Here is an 18236-nt window from a genome sequence, read left to right as displayed (position 1 = left end):
GCCTTTTCGATGCCAATTTGTGTGGAAACTAAAACATGCCTAGACGACATACCTGTAGTGGGCAGATTTCATGAATCATGATAAAATACTTGAGAAAGGCACATTGACGTTATATGCCACCATTCTCCAAATGACCGATCAGATTATAATATGACGTTAACAAACTGCGCCGGGGCTCAATGCAAATCCCAGCGGTTGGCTTTAAATATGCCTGAGAATTAAAACAACAAATGCGAACAAAATCAATATAAAAGTTATTATGAGAGGGGATCCCTTCGTGTTTTTGAAGTTAATAATTAGGTTTGTAATTGTCCTAACGATTCTTCACCTCAAATACATTACAGTTGTGTGCTGCGAACAAAAATTATTATACAGCTCCGATTTACGCGACGTAGCACGGACCACAACGTTTTGGAAACCCATTTGCCATGGGTCCGAAAAAGTATCATCGGTCCCGTTCTGGCTCTCGTAGTCGGAACCGAAACAGGTCCAAAATAAGTAGATCACGATCACCCGAAGACAAAAGAGGCCGGAGTCGGTCCGTGGGTCGGAACCAAACTCCCCGGAGAATTGCGCGTTCTGAGAGCGGAAGCTCGGACACCAGTGGTGGATCTGCGGGGCGACAATGGCCCTGTAGCAGAGGCCATCCCGGGTCGAGAAGCGACTCAGACAGTGACAAGAGACGTAAACTGAAGGGCAAATCAAAAGACCGATCCAGGTAAACATGACAGGTATATTAAATAAAATAATTATATTAAATAAAAATACGTGGCACCGTAGTAGGATTCCACCTTTCCAAGAAGTCAGTTCGTCAAATTTGTGTCCTGCTAGAACTGCCCCGGTCAACTGTTAGTGCTGTTATTGTGACGTGGAAAGTTCCAGGCACAACAATGGGTCATCCGCAAAGTGGTAGGCCACACAAACACACAGAATGGGACCGCTGAAGCGCATAGCCCATAAAAATCGTCTGTCCTCGGTTGCAACACTCACTACCGAGTTCCAAACTGCCTCTGGAAGCAACGTCAGCACAATAACTCTTCATTGGGAGCTTCATGAAATGGGTTTCCATGGCCGAGCAGCCGCACACAAGCCTAAGATCATGCGCAATGACAAGCTTCGGCTGGAGTGGTGTAAAGCTCGCCGCCATTGGACTCTGGAGCAGTGGAAACGCGTTCTCCTGAGTAATGAATCATGCTTCACAGTCTGGCAGTCTGACGAATGAATCTGGGTTTGGCAGATGTATAGGGCCAACTATAAAGTTTGGTGGAGGAGGAATAATGGTCTGGGGTTGTTTTTCATGGTTCGAGCTAGGCCCTTTAGTTCCAGTGAAGGGAAATCTTAATGCTACAGCACACAATGACATTGTAGACAATTCTGTGCTTCCAACTTTGCTTGTTTTACTAGCGCATAACAGTGCAGCAAAATGTCAAACAAGTACAATATTAATCAAGAAATCACATGTCTGCAACTAAGTTTTTCTATCCATCAGCTCTGACTCAGATAATCCAAAGGAGAGGAAGGAAAGAGAGAAAAACAAAGGCAGAAGAGAAGACAAAGGAGAGAAGAGGAGGGGCTGGAGCCAGTTCCAGTCCGATTTAGGGTCCAGTGCAGACCGGAAGAGAGTGAGGGATGGGGGGAGCATTGACCGGGAGAGGAGATGGCGGAGTGCAGACAGAGGGAGCAGAAGCCCTAGCAGAGAGAGGGAACGACAGATCAGGGAGAGGACTAGGGACAGGGAGAGGATGAAAAGCCGAGAGAGGGACCCAAGCCGAGGTGAGGAGAGAAGTCGAGACAGAGAGAGAAGCAGCCAGAGGAGTGAAAACCGCGGGAGGAGAGAGGGAAGCAGAGGGAGGGACAAAGATAGGAAAAGACGTCGCTCTGGCTCCTCTGACTCGTCTAAGAGCTCTGGGTCGGAGGGTGGGGCCCGTGGAGGCAGCCCGGGGTCTGGAGAGGCCGGGCCCTCGGTCCGAGATGAGAAGAAGAACCAGAGAGAGATGCTGAAGGCCCTGGAAACCCCAGAGGAGAAGAGAGCCAGACGACTGGCCAAGAAGGAGGCCAAGGAGAGGAAGAAGAGGGAGAAGATGGGCTGGAGTGAGGAGTACATGGGCTATACCAATGCAGACAACCCCTTTGGAGACAACAACCTGCTGGGCACCTTCAAATGGCAGAAGGTAAGAGAGGGAGAGGAGAGTGGGCACTTGAGAAATGGATGTATGTGGGACTATCGACGTCCTCCTTTTAAAAGTACAGTGGTTACATCTGACCAGGCTCTGAATAATCTGTGTTTCTGTGGTGGTGGTGGTGTTGTGGTCAGGCTCTAGACAGGAAGGGCATTGGCCATCTGGGTGAGAAGGACCTGAAAGACAGAAACAAACGCATCCAGGAGGAGAATCGTAGAGAACTGCAGAAGGTATGCTTCTATGCAACATGAGCTGGTGTGTGTTTAACAGGCTCAGGAACGTATGTGCTTATGGAGAATGCAATGCAAGAGCAGGATCTTTGTATACGTCTGTCTGTGTTTAGGTGAAGCAGCTGCGACTGGAAAGGGAGAGAGAGAAGGCCATGAGAGAGACGGAACTAGAGATGCTGCAGAGAGAGAAGGAGGCAGAGCATTTCAAAACCTGGGCAGAGCAAGAGGATAACTTCCACCTGCACCAGGCCAAGCTACGGTGAGTGGTGACACCTTCATTACTGTCCCCGTAACCCTAACCCTCAACAACCTCACATAGTTCCATATACTCACTTGAAAACAGCCTGGTACATAAACAACATCTCACTGCTCCGGTGTTTGCTGATGTGGATTTGTGTGCAGACCTCTAACTAATAGATGTTTATGTGTTTAGGTCTAAGATCCGTATCCGTGACGGCCGTGCTAAGCCCATAGACCTGTTGGCTAAGTACATCAGTGCTGAGGATGATGACCTGGCTGTGGAGATGCACGAACCTTACACCTTCCTCAATGGACTCACCGTCACTGACATGGACGACCTGCTCGAAGACATCAAGGTGTGTGTGTGTCAGGGTTTCAGTTAGACGGTAAATGCCGACTTTTGGTAAAATAAGAAAAGCAGATAAATAAAATTGTTACTGGCCAAATTGTTAAAAAAACAACAAAAAAACATCCATTGTGAATTTTTGTATTTTTTATTCATTGATGGAAATACCGGTGGATATTCTCCAACTTCTAAGGAAAAGAAAGATACTTCATAATAAATCCTCCAGCTGCTGGGACATTAGTGTAGGGTGTGTGCCAACTGTCTGTAGTAGGAAACAGAGTAGTTATCAATAAGCCACGTATATCACATGACGTGAGTCACGACCCCAAGATAGTTAAAATTATAATAATCATTTATTAACATCATCCAGTAGAACTGTAAAAAGAGATATCATTTGATCTCTGGAAATAAGTGCTTTCATAAATGCATATCGCATAGCGCGGGCCTCGCTTCACTGGAGCATTTTAAAACAAGATTTCTATCAATGAACCAGCCTTAATGACTTTATTCCCATATTGAATTTGATTGTCCAACATCAGGTTGATCATTTTTCATTTTGTGGCCTCTTTCCCCTGCTGTGGTGCTGACCGGCCCTGCTGTGGTGCTGACCGGCCCTGCTGTGGTGCTGACCGGCCCTGCTGTGGTGCTGAATGGCAGCGGGAGTGGGGCGGACCGGCCCTGCTGTTCCTCCAACACCTCTCCCCAGTTGTTGTTTATTAGGCCTATTTAAAATGTTAAATTAGAGAGGCCTAGATTGTATTTGAAAACAGCTGACTTTTTAATTTATTAATTAAAATGTTCATACAAACAGCCTATAGGACAGGTCGTTCACAAATGATATTATATTTGAAAGTTTTATTACTGTGTAGGCGACTTGTTCTAGGCTAAATGTTTTTTTCGTCTTTAAAAAAAATGATATTCATTTATGATTTCTAGACGGGGTAAAGATGCAACGGGAAATGTTTTGCTTTTCAGTAAAACCTGTCATGTTGGTATAAGAACATTGTTAAATTTTTTTACAACTTTACAGGCTCATTTCTATTCTGTTAAGATGAATTGGGTGGACGCTCTAATGCGTCATGCAGACAGCACATTAGGATGTCTGGTAAATAGATGTTTTTCCTGTCAGGTTGTCCGGCACCAAATGTTCCTAACTGAAACCCTGGTGTGTGTGTTTGTGTGACGCTTTGTTCAATGTGCTTAGAACTGTTTCTAGAAATTGTGGTTTGTAGCGGAAGAGAGAGACTGTGTGACATGTCTGTGTGTGACCTTGTGTGTGCTTTTTCCCTGTAGGTGTACATGGAGCTGGAGCAGGGCAAGAATGTGGACTACTGGAGGGACATGACCACCATCACAGAGGACGAGATCAGCAAGCTCCGGAAACTGGAGGCATCTGGAAAAGGCCCAGGTACAGCAGCACCACCATCTCAAATAGGCCAAACTACAGTAACATCTCAGTATCGCTCTCTCTCATTGGCTCATATTCTGTCTTGGCATTCCACCATCAACCTCTATACTCTGTGCCTACACCTAGGCATTTCTCCCCTTGTCCCTCTCTCCTAGGATGTGTCCAAAATGGTCCCCTGGTTAAAAGTAGTGTACTATATAGGGAATATGGTGCCATTTCTTGCGCAGCCCCAGTCTGATGTTTTCTGAGTAGTTGACGGTCTCCCTCTTCCCCAGGTGACCGTCGTGATGGCATTAACACTTCAGTGAGCACCGATGTTCAGATAGTGTTTAAGGGAAAGACGTACAGCCAGCTCCAGGCGCTGAACCTCAACATGGAGACTAAGATCCGAGCTGGGGGATCCAACCTGGATATAGGTTACTGGGAGAGTCTGATGCAGCAAGTCAGGGTCTACATGGGCCGAGCACGGTGAGGACCGGTGTGTGTGTGTATGCATGCTTACCCTACCGGTCTCTGGCATTTGTGTGTGTGTGTGTGTGTGTGTGTGTGTGTGTGTGTGTGGGTGTGTGTGTGTGTGTGTGTGTGTGTGTGTTAACCATCCCTATCTGTGTTGTAGGTTGAGAGAGAGGCACCAGGATGTGTTACGTCAGAAGCTGTTCAAGCTGAAACAGGAGCAGGGAGTGGAGAGTGAGCCTCTCTTCCCCATTATCAAAGAGGAGCCTGAGGTGGAGGATGTGTGAGTACATGGGCGCACACACAGGTTTCACCTTCAACCTCTTTCTTTACACGCTCATGTCCACAAGGTTTGACCTTTGCCTCCTCTGTTTCTTCTCCACAGGACCGAGAAAGAAGTCCCTCCCTCAAAGGAGCCTGGCGCCGCCTCTTCCTCCCCTTCCGCCAATCAGAAGAGAGCTACAGAGAAGGATGACCAAGTGGCAGGCCCATCCACAGAGGGAAACGGGGAGAAGGAGGGAGAAGAGGGAGAGGAGAAGGGTGAGGTGGTAGAGGCCGTTCTGACCGAGGAGGATTTGATCCAGCAGAGCCAGGCGGAGTATGACTCTGGCCGTTACAGTCCCACACTGCTGCTGCCCGCAGAGCTACCGCTGGACACACACACCATCACACCTGACGAAGACACACACAAACTACACCTCTCACGCAGACAGCTCGCCGTCACAGGTAAGAGGCTTTGCATCAACACACCCACACACACCCACAAACACTCGGACATCTCTATCCATCGTCATATTCATCTCTCTCTCCTCTTGTTCTCCAGGTGATGCCAATGAGAATGCGGAGGATGAGTTTGTGCGTCGCGCCAAACAGGGCATGGGCGGGGACGAGGCTCAGTTTAGCGTGGAGCTTCCCCTAACGGGCAAGATGTACCTGTGGGCCGACAAATACCGTCCCCGGAAACCACGCTTCTTCAACAGGGTCCACACAGGCTTTGAGTGGAACAAATATAACCAGACGCATTATGACTTCGACAACCCTCCGCCTAAGATTGTCCAGGGCTACAAGTTCAACATCTTCTACCCGGATCTGATCAACAAACGTTCCACGCCGCAGTACTTCCTAGAACCCAGTCCTGACAACAAGGACTTTGGGGTTCTGCGGTTCCACGCGGGCCCGCCGTACGAGGACATTGCCTTTAAGATCGTGAACCGCGAGTGGGAGTACTCTCACCGTCATGGGTTCCGCTGTCAGTTCGCCAACGGGATTTTCCAGCTGTGGTTCCACTTCAAGAGGTACCGCTACAGGAGATAGAACCTGCTAACTGACCAACGCCAACCCAGACTAGGAACCTCAGACTGCCAGGTTTTAACCATAGATATGGAATGTTAATGTACTTTATCTATTGGGTTTTTATTGGTTGTCTTAGTGGTAACCTTTCTCTTTGTTATCACTATGGCAGCCCAGACCATTCTGTTGTCATAAAGAATGGTTTCCATTTTTGTTTGATCAGCTACTGCTTTTCAATGTACAGTTGAAGTTGGAAGTTTACATACACCTTGGCCAAATACATTTAAACTCAGTTTTTCACAATTCCTGACATTTAATCCTAGTAAAACTTCCCTGTCTTAGGTCAGTTAGGATCACCACTTTATTTTAAGAATGTGAAATGTCAGAATAATAGTAGAGAGAATGATTTATTTCAGCTTTCATCACATTCCCAGTGGGTCAGAAGTTTACATACACTCAATTAGTATTTGGTAGCATTGACTTTAAATTGTTTAACTAGGGTCAAACGTTTTGGGTAGCCTTCCACAAGCTTCCCACAATAAGTTGGGTGAATTTTGGCCCATTCCTCCGGACAGAGCTGGTGTAGTGTAACTGAGTCAGGTTTGTAGGCCTCCTTGCTCGCAAACGCTTTTTCAGTTCTGCCCGCACATTTTCTATGGGCTTTGTGATGGCCACTTCAATACCTTGACTTTGTTGTCCTTAAGCCATTTTGCCACAACTTTGGAAGTATGCCTGGGGCTCATTGTCCATTTGGAAGACCCATTTGCAACCAAGCTTAACTTCCTGACTGATGTCTTGAGATGTTGCTTCAATATATCCACATCATTTTCCTTCTTTCCTCATGAAGCCATCTATTTTGTGAAGTGCACCAGTCCCTCCTGCAGCAAAGCACCCCCACAACATAATGCTGCCACCCCCGTGCTTCACTGTTGGGATGGTGTTCTTCGGCTTGCAAGCCTCCCCCTTTTTCCTCCAAACATAACAATGTACATGGCCAAACAGTTCTATTTTTGTTTCATCAGACCAGAGGACATTTCTCCAAAAAGTAAGATCTTTGTCCCCATGTGCAGTTGCAAACCGTAGTCTGGCTTTTTTATGCCGGTTTTGGAGCAGTGGCTTCTTCCTTGCGGAGCGGCCTTTCAGGTTATGTCGATATAGGACTCATTTTACTGTGGATATAGATACTTTTGTACCCATTTCCTCCAGCATCTTCACAAGGTCCTTTGCTGTTCTGGGATTGATTTGCACTTTTCGCACCAAAGTACGTTCATCTCTAGGAGACAGAACGGGTCTCCTTCCTGAGCGTTATGACGGCTGTGTGGTAATGTTTATACTTGCGTACTATTGTTTGTACAGATAAACGTGGTACCTTCAGGCGTTTGGAAATTGCTCCCAAGGATGGATCAGACTTGTGGAGGTCTACAATTTTTTTTTTGTGTGATTTTCCATGATGTCAAGCAAAGAGGCACTGAGTTTGAAGGTTGGCCTTGAAATACATCCACAGGTACACCTCCAATTGACTCAAATTATGTCAATTAGCCTATCAGAAGCTTCTAAGGCCATGACATCATTTTCTGGAAATTTCCAAGCTGTTTAAAGGCACAGTCAACTTAGTGTATGTAAACTTCTGACCCACTGGAATTGTGGTAGTGAATAAGTGAAATAATCTGTCTGTAAACAATTGTTGGAAAAACTACGTGTCATCCTTACCAACTTGCCAAAACTATAGTTTGTTAACAAGAAATTTGTGGAGTGGTTGAAAAACGAGTTTTAATGACTCCAACCTACGTGTATGTAAACTTCTGACTTCAACTGTACCTGTCTCCGAAATTACATATTAAACATTATTTTCCTAGCTGGCTTCCATTTGATGCAATCAGAGCTGTGAGAGGTAAAACTGTCTAATAAATCATATTCAATTAAAGAAACATCCTAACTTACATTTTCCTCAGTGGCATGAACTATGCCTCATCAGTCAGGATGTCAACAAATCAGTGAGTAAAGTATCACCTTTACCATTGGCTAAGGGCAGGATTCCATCTGTAATCTCATTCACCCTGCATATGTTTTCTCAATCGGGAAATTTGGCCACTATAGCGCTGAACTTCAGCGATACAGATTGAATCCAGCCCTAACTAACATGACCTATCCACAGCTGTTCCATTTAAGACTAGTTAACCCCCAATGTTAGCAAGTCCACTCCTGCCCCAGCCTATTGGCTATTCTATATACACACATTGGTGACACCAAAAACAATTCCGGTAGAAAGAGTTTTAATAAAGACAACACTGACATGATACAGTTAACAGGATCCTGAGAAGGGACGTACTTAGACAGGTTAGAAATGGCACGAGAGAGAGGGACCACCTAGCAAAACATTCTGTAATAAAGTGGATGATTCACTGAGAAAAATAAGATATTAAACATTCTCATATCAATGCTATTGATTTAATTTGGATAATTCCTACCTATCCGTGTAGTTCTATCTCAGTGCTTGTTAGAGGTTGGTGCTCTACTTCCCCAAAATGTGGGTGCTGGATACCGGCAGAGATGGTTGTTCATTTGAGTGGGTCACACAAGTTTCTAATGCTTTAGGTGCACGTAAATCTAAAAAAAGTTTGATCACCAGTCCCCTCCTCCACAGTTCAACTTTTCCAATCCAGCACTAGAGCAGGAAAAGCTGGGTCTGATTGGCTAGTAACAGAATCATAAGGCGTGTTCCTCTGCTCAGGCGTTGCTGACGCCTGCCAGATCTTACAACGCTTAGATAGGTATTTAACATATTAGCTAACCACATGTTATAGCAATCTGTCGGTCGATAACACAGTCAATGATGTGGCACGCAACCATTGGTTGATGCACGCAACGTCAGCAGAACGCAACCATAGTTTCACAAACAATACAGTTCTCTTCCAACCGCTTTGTACAAAACATTACAGGTGTGTTGGTCCGATCTAGTCACAGTTTATCTGTTGCATACTGTTCAGTCCCATTGAATACTGACTGCATACAGTCAAAAAATAAAGCAAACTGATATACCATTGGAGGTAAGATCATATATCTGATTCATCATCAATGAACTGCAATGAGGGGAATGTAACTCTGGCTTCACTCTCCCCCTCCTCACCCCCTCCTAACGCCACCTCCCCAGTAGAGTGGTTGTTATTACTGGTGCAGTTTCCTACTCCAGACACCAGGGCCTTGCTCTCCGCCTCCCCAGGCTCTGAGACATCTAGGTGGGCCACGGCATTGCAAGCAGCCCCCTCCTCTGGGGCACCTTGGTTCTGCCTTCTCCCTGCTCCTATCACTCTCCCACAGGGCCCAGGCAGGGGCAGATGTCCCTTGTACAGGTTCCACCCCAGCAGGACAGCCAGCAGAATCGCCAGGAAGGCCACTGACACCTGCAGCGCTGCCAGGGAAGGGCCCTCGGTCCGGGCTTGAGGTCTGAGTGGGAGCCCTTCTAGACCTACTCTAAGCTGGTACTGAGCCACGGTGGTGGTGTACTTCCCGCTGTGGGAACGCTCCAAGGACAGACAGCGGTAGCGGCCAGTGTCAGAGGCAGAGGCGTTGAGGATAAGGAGGCTGTCCCGGAGGATCTGGTGGCGGGGCGAGGAGGGCAGGGGCAGGGAGTCTTGCACCCAGTGAGTCTCTGCCAGGTTGGAAGTGGGGGGGCACTGGAGCTTCACGTTGCCACCCAGCCACACGGTCTGATTAACAGTCTTCACAGGGTCTGGAAGAGAATGTATTGGTTAGAAAACACACACACACACACACACACACACACACACACACACACACACACACACACACACACACACACACACACAGAGAAAAGATAGAATAGACACACTCACCTGAGGCGGGGCAGAGAGAGAAGTCTCCAGCCCATAAACTTTGGATCAGTTCACTGAGACAGAAACGGGAAGGTGTTCAGGGACGGAGTTAACCAACAGTACATCAGATCTCTGTTCTTCTACATGGGTTAAAAGTAATCAAAGGAAAAAGTACAATTGGTTTATGCAGCACCATACCTGTCTGTGTTAGCTGTAGACAGGGTGATACACTGGGCTGTAGTTCTGTCCCAGACACAGTAAGGGTCTCTGGCCAGGACACAGTCCACACAGGTGCGAGAACGACCACAGCTACTAAACGGCATCTGAACAGCACCGTCCTCAGAGCCTGCGTATAGCTGACCACACACACACACACACACGTTACACACACCCTTTACACTGCCATACATACTGTACAGAAGATTTCAGCTGCCGACAGACAAGAAATAGAGCTTTGCGTTACCGTTGTGTTGGAGAAACGGAGGACTTTGATTGGCTCACGGGGCTGGAAGAGCTGCACTTCCTCGATGATGAACATCTCCTTATCGTAGTTAACCGCTTTCAACACACTGCCACCCTCTGAGACACGAAACACACATCAGTGCTGATACTGTATGTGGGAAACTAAGCCATACACAGCTGTTCAGAGTTATGAAACACACACACACACACACACACACACACACACACACACACACACACACACACACACACACACACACACACACACACACACACACACACACACACACACACACACACCTGTGCCTATGAACATGACATGGTATTTCTTCCCGTCCAGGGCCTGTGTTCTGTGTACTATGATGCGTGTGAAGGCAGTGCCTCTCCTGACCAGCAAGGGGCGCTCTCCCATGGGCAGAACAGCCTGGTCCATGAGGGGCCGGTCTCTAATGAACTGCAGGGTCCGGTCTGGCAGGTCCAGAGTTTGACTGATGCCCTGGTTACGAGCCTCGTCATTTATACACTGGAAAGGGGAGTGGGAGAGGAGGGAGGGTTTATTCAACTTTTATCAGAAAACTTTCAAGGTTAGGATGGTCTGTTGAAAATCTATAGATAATCTGACTGTGAATAAAAATCATGATGAAAGAAATGTCACAGGAAAAGAGAGAGAAGACAAAAGGAAAAGAAGAGTCAGTGACTCACAGCTCCAGGTCTGGGGGAGGGCACGTCACCGCTGTACATCACCCACTTCACAAAGGACGTTTCCACGGTTACCGGGGTCTTGTACTTCCCCTCGGAGAACACCCTGCCGATGTCCAACACCCTGTATGCACACACTGCAGAGAGGTCCACCCTGTCCCTGGAATACAACCACACAGAGCATTACAACCACACACACACTGCAGAGAGGTCCACCCTGTCCCTGGAATACAACCACACAGAGCATTACAACCACACACACACTGCAGAGAGGTCCACCCTGTCCCTGGAATACAACCACACAGAGCATTACAACCACACACACACTGCAGAGAGGTCCACCCTGTCCCTGGAATACAACCACACAGAGCATTACAACCACACACACACTGCAGAGAGGTCCACCCTGTCCCTGGAATACAACCACACAGAGCATTACAACCACACACACACTGCAGAGAGGTCCACCCTGTCCCTGGAATACAACCACACAGAGCATTACAACCACACACACACTGCAGAGAGGTCCACCCTGTCCCTGGAATACAACCACACAGAGCATTACAACCACACACACACTGCAGAGAGGTCCACCCTGTCCCTGGAATACAACCACACAGAGCATTACAACCACACACACACTGCAGAGAGGTCCACCCTGTCCCTGGAATACAACCACACAGAGCATTACAACCACACACACACTGCAGAGAGGTCCACCCTGTCCCTGGAATACAACCACACAGAGCATTACAACCACACACACACTGCAGAGAGGTCCACCCTGTCCCTGGAATACAACCACACAGAGCATTACAACCACACACACACTGCAGAGAGGTCCACCCTGTCCCTGGAATACAACCACACAGAGCATTACAACCACACACACACTGCAGAGAGGTCCACCCTGTCCCTGGAATACAACCACACAGAGCATTACAACCACACACACACAAACTAAAACAGTCAGGTCTGTCCATCGTGGTGCTCACATAAGCAAAACACACATACTCATACACACACTTCAGAGTTCAACTTACGACTGTGATGTGAATACAGCATAGAACACACAGCTTCTCCAGTCTCCCTCCTCACACCAGCGGTAGGTGTCCTGTATGACGTAGGGTAGCTGGGACTCCAGAACAGGACAGTCCACACGGGCCTTTAGAAACGACGTCCACTTCTTCTGCAGGGTCCTCTGGCCCCCAAGGTCCCCCTGAGACACAGAGACAGAGTTTTACATGAAGCTGCCATTATACCCTTATTGTCTATCTTCATAGAATATAAGCACCCAAAGACCCCTTAAGGAGAGAAGTAATTGTCAATGCCACCGTGGGACACACACCTTGCAAACACGTGCTACGCGGGACACCACCAGTTTGCTGTAGAAGTCGTACTCCACAGCGGTCTCAGTAAAGAACAGGTAGATCTTGTCATCGTCACCTGTTAAGCTGGCCCTACTCTCTGGCATCTGGGCCATGGAGATGAAGTTGGGCTCTGACAAAGAAAAATATAGAAGACATCAGCCTGAAGACTTCAGTCTGTTCTCAGATCTGTTAGTGCTGTCTTGCCAACTCCTTATGTTTCCATTATAAGACTTGGCAAGACGGCACAAACAGATCGGGGACCAGGCTATAAAGACAACCTCTTGTTGAAAAACAAAGAAAAGGGAGTTGAAAGAAGACTGTCTTACCGTGTAGCCAGGAGCTCTTGAACTCAGTGCGTATGGAGGAGGGAGAGCTGCGCATCACCACAGGCTCAGAACCCAGGAAGTTCATTGAGGTGGCTGAGTAGAGGGTTTTGTCTAGAAGGGATATAGCTTTTGTCAAAAACTGACTTTTTGTAGGAGGTTGGGAGAACTTACGCAGCAGGTAAGAAGAATTCACATAGCAGGTTTGCGGAGTAGGTTAAGTTTAGGAAAAGGGTTTGGGTTAACTAAAAAAAACAGGAACACTTTTGGCATCAAATTGACAAAAGCTGTATACCATCTAGACATGACCTGAGTACAGGTCCTCACCTAAGAGCATTGTGGGTAAAGAAGGTTCAACTCTAACAAGCCATCAGATCAGGAATATCAGACCTGCGTCACTAAACCTAGCCTTTTCTGACTTTAAGGAGATTGATATTCCCGGATTCCTAACAGATTCAGGAGTAGTTACTCACCGATCATGATGGAAGAGAATCTCTGGAATGGATCGAAGGGACACTTCCCTTTGCCATCCTCTGCCTTGTTTTCCAGAATCAACTCTCCGTCTTTGTACGACTGCAAGGACAGAGATGAGCGGTACACTTGTGAATGATATCTACTATTACAGGTTATGACCGGAGTTGATCAGAAGGAGTGTTGTGCTTCCATCGACTCACCATGTAGTCACACTCTGGGTTGAAGGCATTGGTCCCACACACATACATCCTACCATCCTCCATCGTATGCAGGACCCTGATGTAGTTCTGGCACTCTATCTGTAACACAGTATCTAGTTATTTAGCTATTTGCATAGAATGCACATATTTAAATACAAATGAAATGGGAAAGGACCATGAAATGTGCAGAGAAAGCATCAGTTCACTGACTGGTCTGGACCTACCTGATTTTTCCCTTTGGAGGTGCACTCCTTCTGCTGCTTCTCTGTCACTTTCCAACTTACCTGAAAAAGACGTGGAAGATAAAGTTGGAAGATGAACACTTTACGAGAGGTATTGACATGTTGAATGCACCGAGCTGCCTGTTAGAACTACTGGCACACAGCTCGGCCACCCACGCATACCCCACAAGACTTGCCACAAGAGGTCTCTTCACAGTTCCCAGGTCCAGAACAGACAATGGGAGGCACACAGTACTACATAGAGCCATGACTACATGGAACTCTATTCCACATCAAGTAACTGATGCAAGCAGTAAAATTAGATTTCAAAAACAGATAAAAATACACCTTATGGAACAGCCGTGACTGTGAAGCAACACAAACACAGGCACAGACACATGCATACACACACACATACACATGGATTTAGTACTGTAGATATGTGGTAGTGGTGTAGTAGAGGCCTGAGGGCACACAGTGTGTTGTGAAATCTGTGAATGTATTGTAATGTTTTTAAAAGTGTTTAAACTGTCAGAATATGTTATTGTTAGACACCGGGGATCCTATGGAAAGGAGAAGGGCCACAGTCTGGTACAAGTCAAAAGGACAGCCGTGAGTCGGGGAGGAGTGAGGAATTTGGGTCAAGGTCAGGTCAGATGAAGTGAGGAAGAACAGATATCACTAAGGTTCTGTCTAGCAACAGAGATGCATTGGCTGTTCAGATGTGTAGGAGGAGACTCAGCATAGGAGGAAGGGTTAAATACCAGTGATTGTGTGAATATCTTGGTCTTATGCAGCTGTGTGACCCATTGGGTGAATAAACTTGGTTTGAGATTTTCTAATCGTCCAAGAGTTTTTACTCTTCATTTAGAACCCAACACCAGGAAGAGTAGCTGCTGCAAAGCCATGTTGAACATGAGACATGAGTCTTCCAGGACATCATTTCATAGCTGTCAGTGTAAGTGCCAAAACAATCTGTTAAACTGTAATACTTCAGTGTTCTTACAGAGGACTTCTTGTTGGCGATGTTGTTGATGTCCAGGGCGTAGATGTTCTCTCTGGCTCCCAGCAGCAACAGACCCAGGTCCTCTCTCAGCAGCATGGTGGAGTAGTTCCACACACCCTCCTCACTGAACATACGACCATTCTCTCCTAATACAGCAGAATGAGTGACATTGAATGATACAGGAAGTCGTATGGAGTGACACCAATAGTTACAAAGACACCTGCAGTTACACCGGATGATAGTTATGTAAACTTTTTTTGACACATATGACAGTTACATAAACTTATATCTGCCCCTAATCCAAATGACACCTGGTTGTAGCAGTAATATAATACGTAGATATATTCACCTGAGCTACACAAACAGTATAGACAGAAGCAGTGAATAAATATTGATGGACACACTTAAATGTAAGAGCAGTACTTACTATGATAGGGTACAGTTTTACGCGGAACGCAGTCCAGTGGCGAATGGGCATCCAGCGTCAGAGCGAGAGGGAGGAGCCAAAAGAAACATACAACCACTAGAGGATACATGGCTGGTTCCTTGTCAAAATGTCATTTAGTTCCTCAAATGGCTCTTAAACGGAAATCCAGTCCAGTTTGTGTTAAATCCAGTCCAGGTTGTGTTAAATCCAGTCCAGTTTGTGTTAAATCCAGTCCAGTTTGTGTTAAATCCAGTCCGGTAGAGAGAAGGCAGGAGGCACTCATAGATCCAGGCAACGTGTTAGGCCTACTCTGTGTTCAGAGGATAGATGGCTGTGTGATTGAGCCAGTCTCCAGCACAGGCTTCTGATCCCTCTACAGGCCTCTGTCAGCAGGGAGTCCATGGTAAGATGGATGGCACGGACCTGAGAGAGAGAGAGAGAGGGAGGAGAAAGAGAGAGAGGGGGATCTATGGTAAGATGGATAGCATGGGGAAAAGGCACAGGCCCGCTAACTGCTTTGGCCCATCTGAGAGAGAGAGAGAGAGAGAGAGAGAGAGAGAGAGAGAGAGAGAGAGAGAGAGAGAGAGAGAGAGAGAGAAAACACTGGAGAGGGGGGGACATATTTTGAGCTAGAGAAAGAAAGAAAAGAGAAGAGCTAGAGAGAGGTACAGTTAAAGAGCGTGGAGTGAGCTATGGTCTGCGCAGCAGTAACTCTGTCACAGCCATAGTGATGGTAATGTGAGGGCATGAAAGGCTTTCAGTGGGGTGCAGGAGTGTCGACTTCAGCTCGTCTGGACCTAACACAACCACACAAAAAGAGATCCTCACAGAATACCAAATCCTGTGTGGACAGGGGCGGTACAAAATGAGAAAAACACATATTGTTCAGTTCACACAAACAGTCTTGTTTTACTAACACAATTGATTCCATTCAAAATCCTATTTTCCCTAACCTCTAAACCTAACCCTAACCTAATCTTTAACCCTCAACTCTAATTCTAACCCTAAACCCCTTAGAAATAGCCTTTTTCCTTGTAAGGGCTGGAAAAATGTCCCCAGTTGGTCAAATGTTGGTTTGTATGCTACTGTTGTTGGGACTTCTGGTCCCCACAAGTGTAGTTAAACATGTCCACACACACACACATACAACTAACCCAGGTCTACCATCACAACAACATAGGCAGTTGTACAATCTTGTTCCGTAAATGTTGCAATGTTGCAACTCAATTATTTTGAGGATCGGATTTCCCCAGTACGGTGGGTGTGTCCAGGTGTGTCATTAGTCAGAGTGCTGGTTGTGTAGCAGATTAGCCACAGCATGTCACATAATGCATGTCACAGATGTTTCACATATCTACCCCTGAGGCAAGAGGCTCCATTTGTTAACACATCTGCACATGCTGCGGCTACACCAATGGCATTCACATTTAGACACATCTCTGATAAGAGACAGGTCTGTTTGCATGTCTGTGAGTGGTGCATCTGCAGAAAAAACCTTCCTGTGTAGTTTAATGCATTTCTTTGTCCAAATAGTGTATACCCTGAGATCTTGAGAAACGTCAGCAGTGAATGGTGTAACGTTGTGGACTGTGTCACATCCCGCCGTGATTGGGAGTCCCATAGGGCCGAGCACAACTGGCCGAGCGTCGTCCGGGTTTGGCCGTGATTGTAAATAATAATTAGTTCTTAACTGGCTTGCCTAGTTAAATAAAAGTTACATTTAAAATACATTTTTAAAACGAATTATAATAAAATGTCATACCTAATACCTCAACTGTTGGCAAACAAGTTAACGTAATAAACTATTGCGTAACTCAAAACAGGAAACAACTACTCTACTTCTGTCCCCTATCACTCACCTGTCTGGTGCATATGGTCACAAATAAAGCACGCAGTAGTTTATAATTTGTTCACACGTATCAAGGCTCAAATTCATTAGGCCCACTATACATTTATGAAAAATGTAACAAAAATAACCCTTAAAAAAAATTGATCAGAGACTAAACCTACCTTTAAAAGTGAAAGGTGTTCTTTCTCGAGTGTGTACAAGAAACTTCCCAGGTCTGGTTGCTCTTTGGTTCAAACACAGTACAAACCCACAGCCAAGCGCTTTCCACAAAGAGGCAGTGGCTAAACGGCTGTCCTTGTTCCCCCTTCTGTCTCTGTCGGATCCGTTGAAAGGGACTGTTGTTGTCGGCTATATTGTTGGGAAAAATTAAGGCGCTCAGATCCCGCGGTGAAGGACTTGGATAGATACCGCTGCTGCTATGGCTCCGTCAGCATGCCAGATTATTCTCTCTGATTGAGCAACCTGGTCTCTGAGCATTTCGTATTATTCTGTACATACATTCCGATCAATTCCTTTTAGTATAATATGTTACATTTCGTATGGTATGTATTAATTTGTGGATGACCATCACCCATTTTGTATTATATGCTATGAATTACAATCTCGTTTATATGTTACTATTGGCAAAATGTACAATATGTATCAAATTTGTAAAATGTGCTTTAAAACTGGTGGGAGGAGGTATAGGAGGACGGGCTCATTGTAATGGCTGGAATAGAAGACATTGAATGAGGTCAAAGGTGGATTCCATATGTATGATGTGTTTGATACCATTCCATTTATTCCATTTGAGACATTACAATGAGCTCGTCCTCCTATAGCTCCTCTCACCAGCCTCAACTGTGCAAAACATGTGATATGTTAGCTAGGCTAGGGGTTAGGGTAAAGTTTAGGAGTTAGGTTAAGGGTTAAAGTTACAACCTACTTACGTTTTTGCCTTAACTTCGGGATCGGTGTCCCTTCCACGGGACGGTTGAGGTAACATAGGCTATGTGATTAGCATGAGGTTGTAACAAGAACATTTCCCAGGACATAGACATATCTGATATTGTCAGAAAGCTTAAATTCTTGTTAATCTAACTGCACTGTCCAATTTACAGTAGCTATTACAGTGAAATAATACCATGCTATTGTTTGAGGAGAGTGCACAATTTTTAACACAAAGTTATTAATAAACAAATTAGGCATATTTGGGCAGTCTTGACACAACATTTTGAACAGAAAT

At 46.0% G+C, this 18236-nt stretch overlaps 2 protein-coding genes across 4 annotated transcripts; one reads left to right on the top strand and one right to left on the bottom strand.

Annotated features, from left to right (window-relative positions):
• Positions 1-46: 46 nt before the first annotated feature.
• Positions 47-8075, top strand: LOC106569522 (splicing factor Cactin-like). 3 transcript variants are annotated; one of them, XM_082960972.1, is made up of 10 exons: positions 47-300; positions 1490-2171; positions 2315-2410; positions 2524-2669; positions 2844-3006; positions 4290-4404; positions 4680-4872; positions 5021-5140; positions 5243-5583; positions 5681-8075. In XM_082960972.1, exons 1-10 carry the CDS (start codon positions 260-262, stop codon positions 6169-6171), a joined length of 2388 nt encoding a protein of 795 aa, XP_082817098.1. In that variant the 5' UTR covers positions 47-259; the 3' UTR covers positions 6172-8075. The 3 variants fall into 3 exon arrangements, with proteins under 3 accessions (XP_082817098.1, XP_013996432.3, XP_082817099.1); XM_014140957.3 differs by lacking the exon at positions 47-300 and adding an exon at positions 334-718; XM_082960973.1 differs by lacking the exon at positions 47-300 and adding an exon at positions 557-731.
• A 328-nt stretch (positions 8076-8403) lies between these two features.
• LOC106569521 (semaphorin-4E) lies at positions 8404-17476 on the bottom strand. Its single transcript, XM_014140956.3, has 15 exons — positions 17173-17476; positions 15163-15585; positions 14736-14881; positions 13733-13792; positions 13509-13607; positions 13308-13407; positions 12838-12948; positions 12490-12641; positions 12185-12360; positions 11145-11301; positions 10743-10965; positions 10444-10559; positions 10179-10336; positions 10002-10054; positions 8404-9877 (listed from the first exon to the last, which is right to left on the bottom strand). Exons 2-15 carry the CDS (start codon positions 15269-15271, stop codon positions 9201-9203), a joined length of 2337 nt encoding a protein of 778 aa, XP_013996431.1. The 5' UTR covers positions 15272-15585; positions 17173-17476; the 3' UTR covers positions 8404-9200.
• Between the last annotated feature and the right edge of the window lie 760 nt (positions 17477-18236).

The sequence above is a fragment of the Salmo salar genome, chromosome 14 (genome assembly GCF_965601325.2).
Source record: "Salmo salar chromosome 14, fSalSal1, whole genome shotgun sequence".
Taxonomy (NCBI): domain Eukaryota; kingdom Metazoa; phylum Chordata; class Actinopteri; order Salmoniformes; family Salmonidae; genus Salmo; species Salmo salar.
Note: the sequence above shows the minus strand (reverse complement) of the source record. Positions and strands in the feature narration are given on the sequence as shown.

Coding starts and splice junctions, on each gene's coding strand:
- LOC106569522 (XM_014140957.3), top strand. CDS start 429: ATGGGTCCGAAAAAGTATCATCGGTCCCGTTCTGGCTCTCGTAGTCGG. Junction 719..1,489: donor AAATCAAAAGACCGATCCAG/GTAAACATGACA, acceptor TCTATCCATCAG/CTCTGACTCAGATAATCCAA. Junction 2,670..2,843: donor CTGCACCAGGCCAAGCTACG/GTGAGTGGTGAC, acceptor TTATGTGTTTAG/GTCTAAGATCCGTATCCGTG.
- LOC106569521 (XM_014140956.3), bottom strand. CDS start 15,271: ATGTATCCTCTAGTGGTTGTATGTTTCTTTTGGCTCCTCCCTCTCGCT. Junction 12,949..13,307: donor ATTCTCTTCCATCATGATCG/GTGAGTAACTAC, acceptor TATCCCTTCTAG/ACAAAACCCTCTACTCAGCC. Junction 12,361..12,489: donor GCGTAGCACGTGTTTGCAAG/GTGTGTGTCCCA, acceptor TCTGTGTCTCAG/GGGGACCTTGGGGGCCAGAG.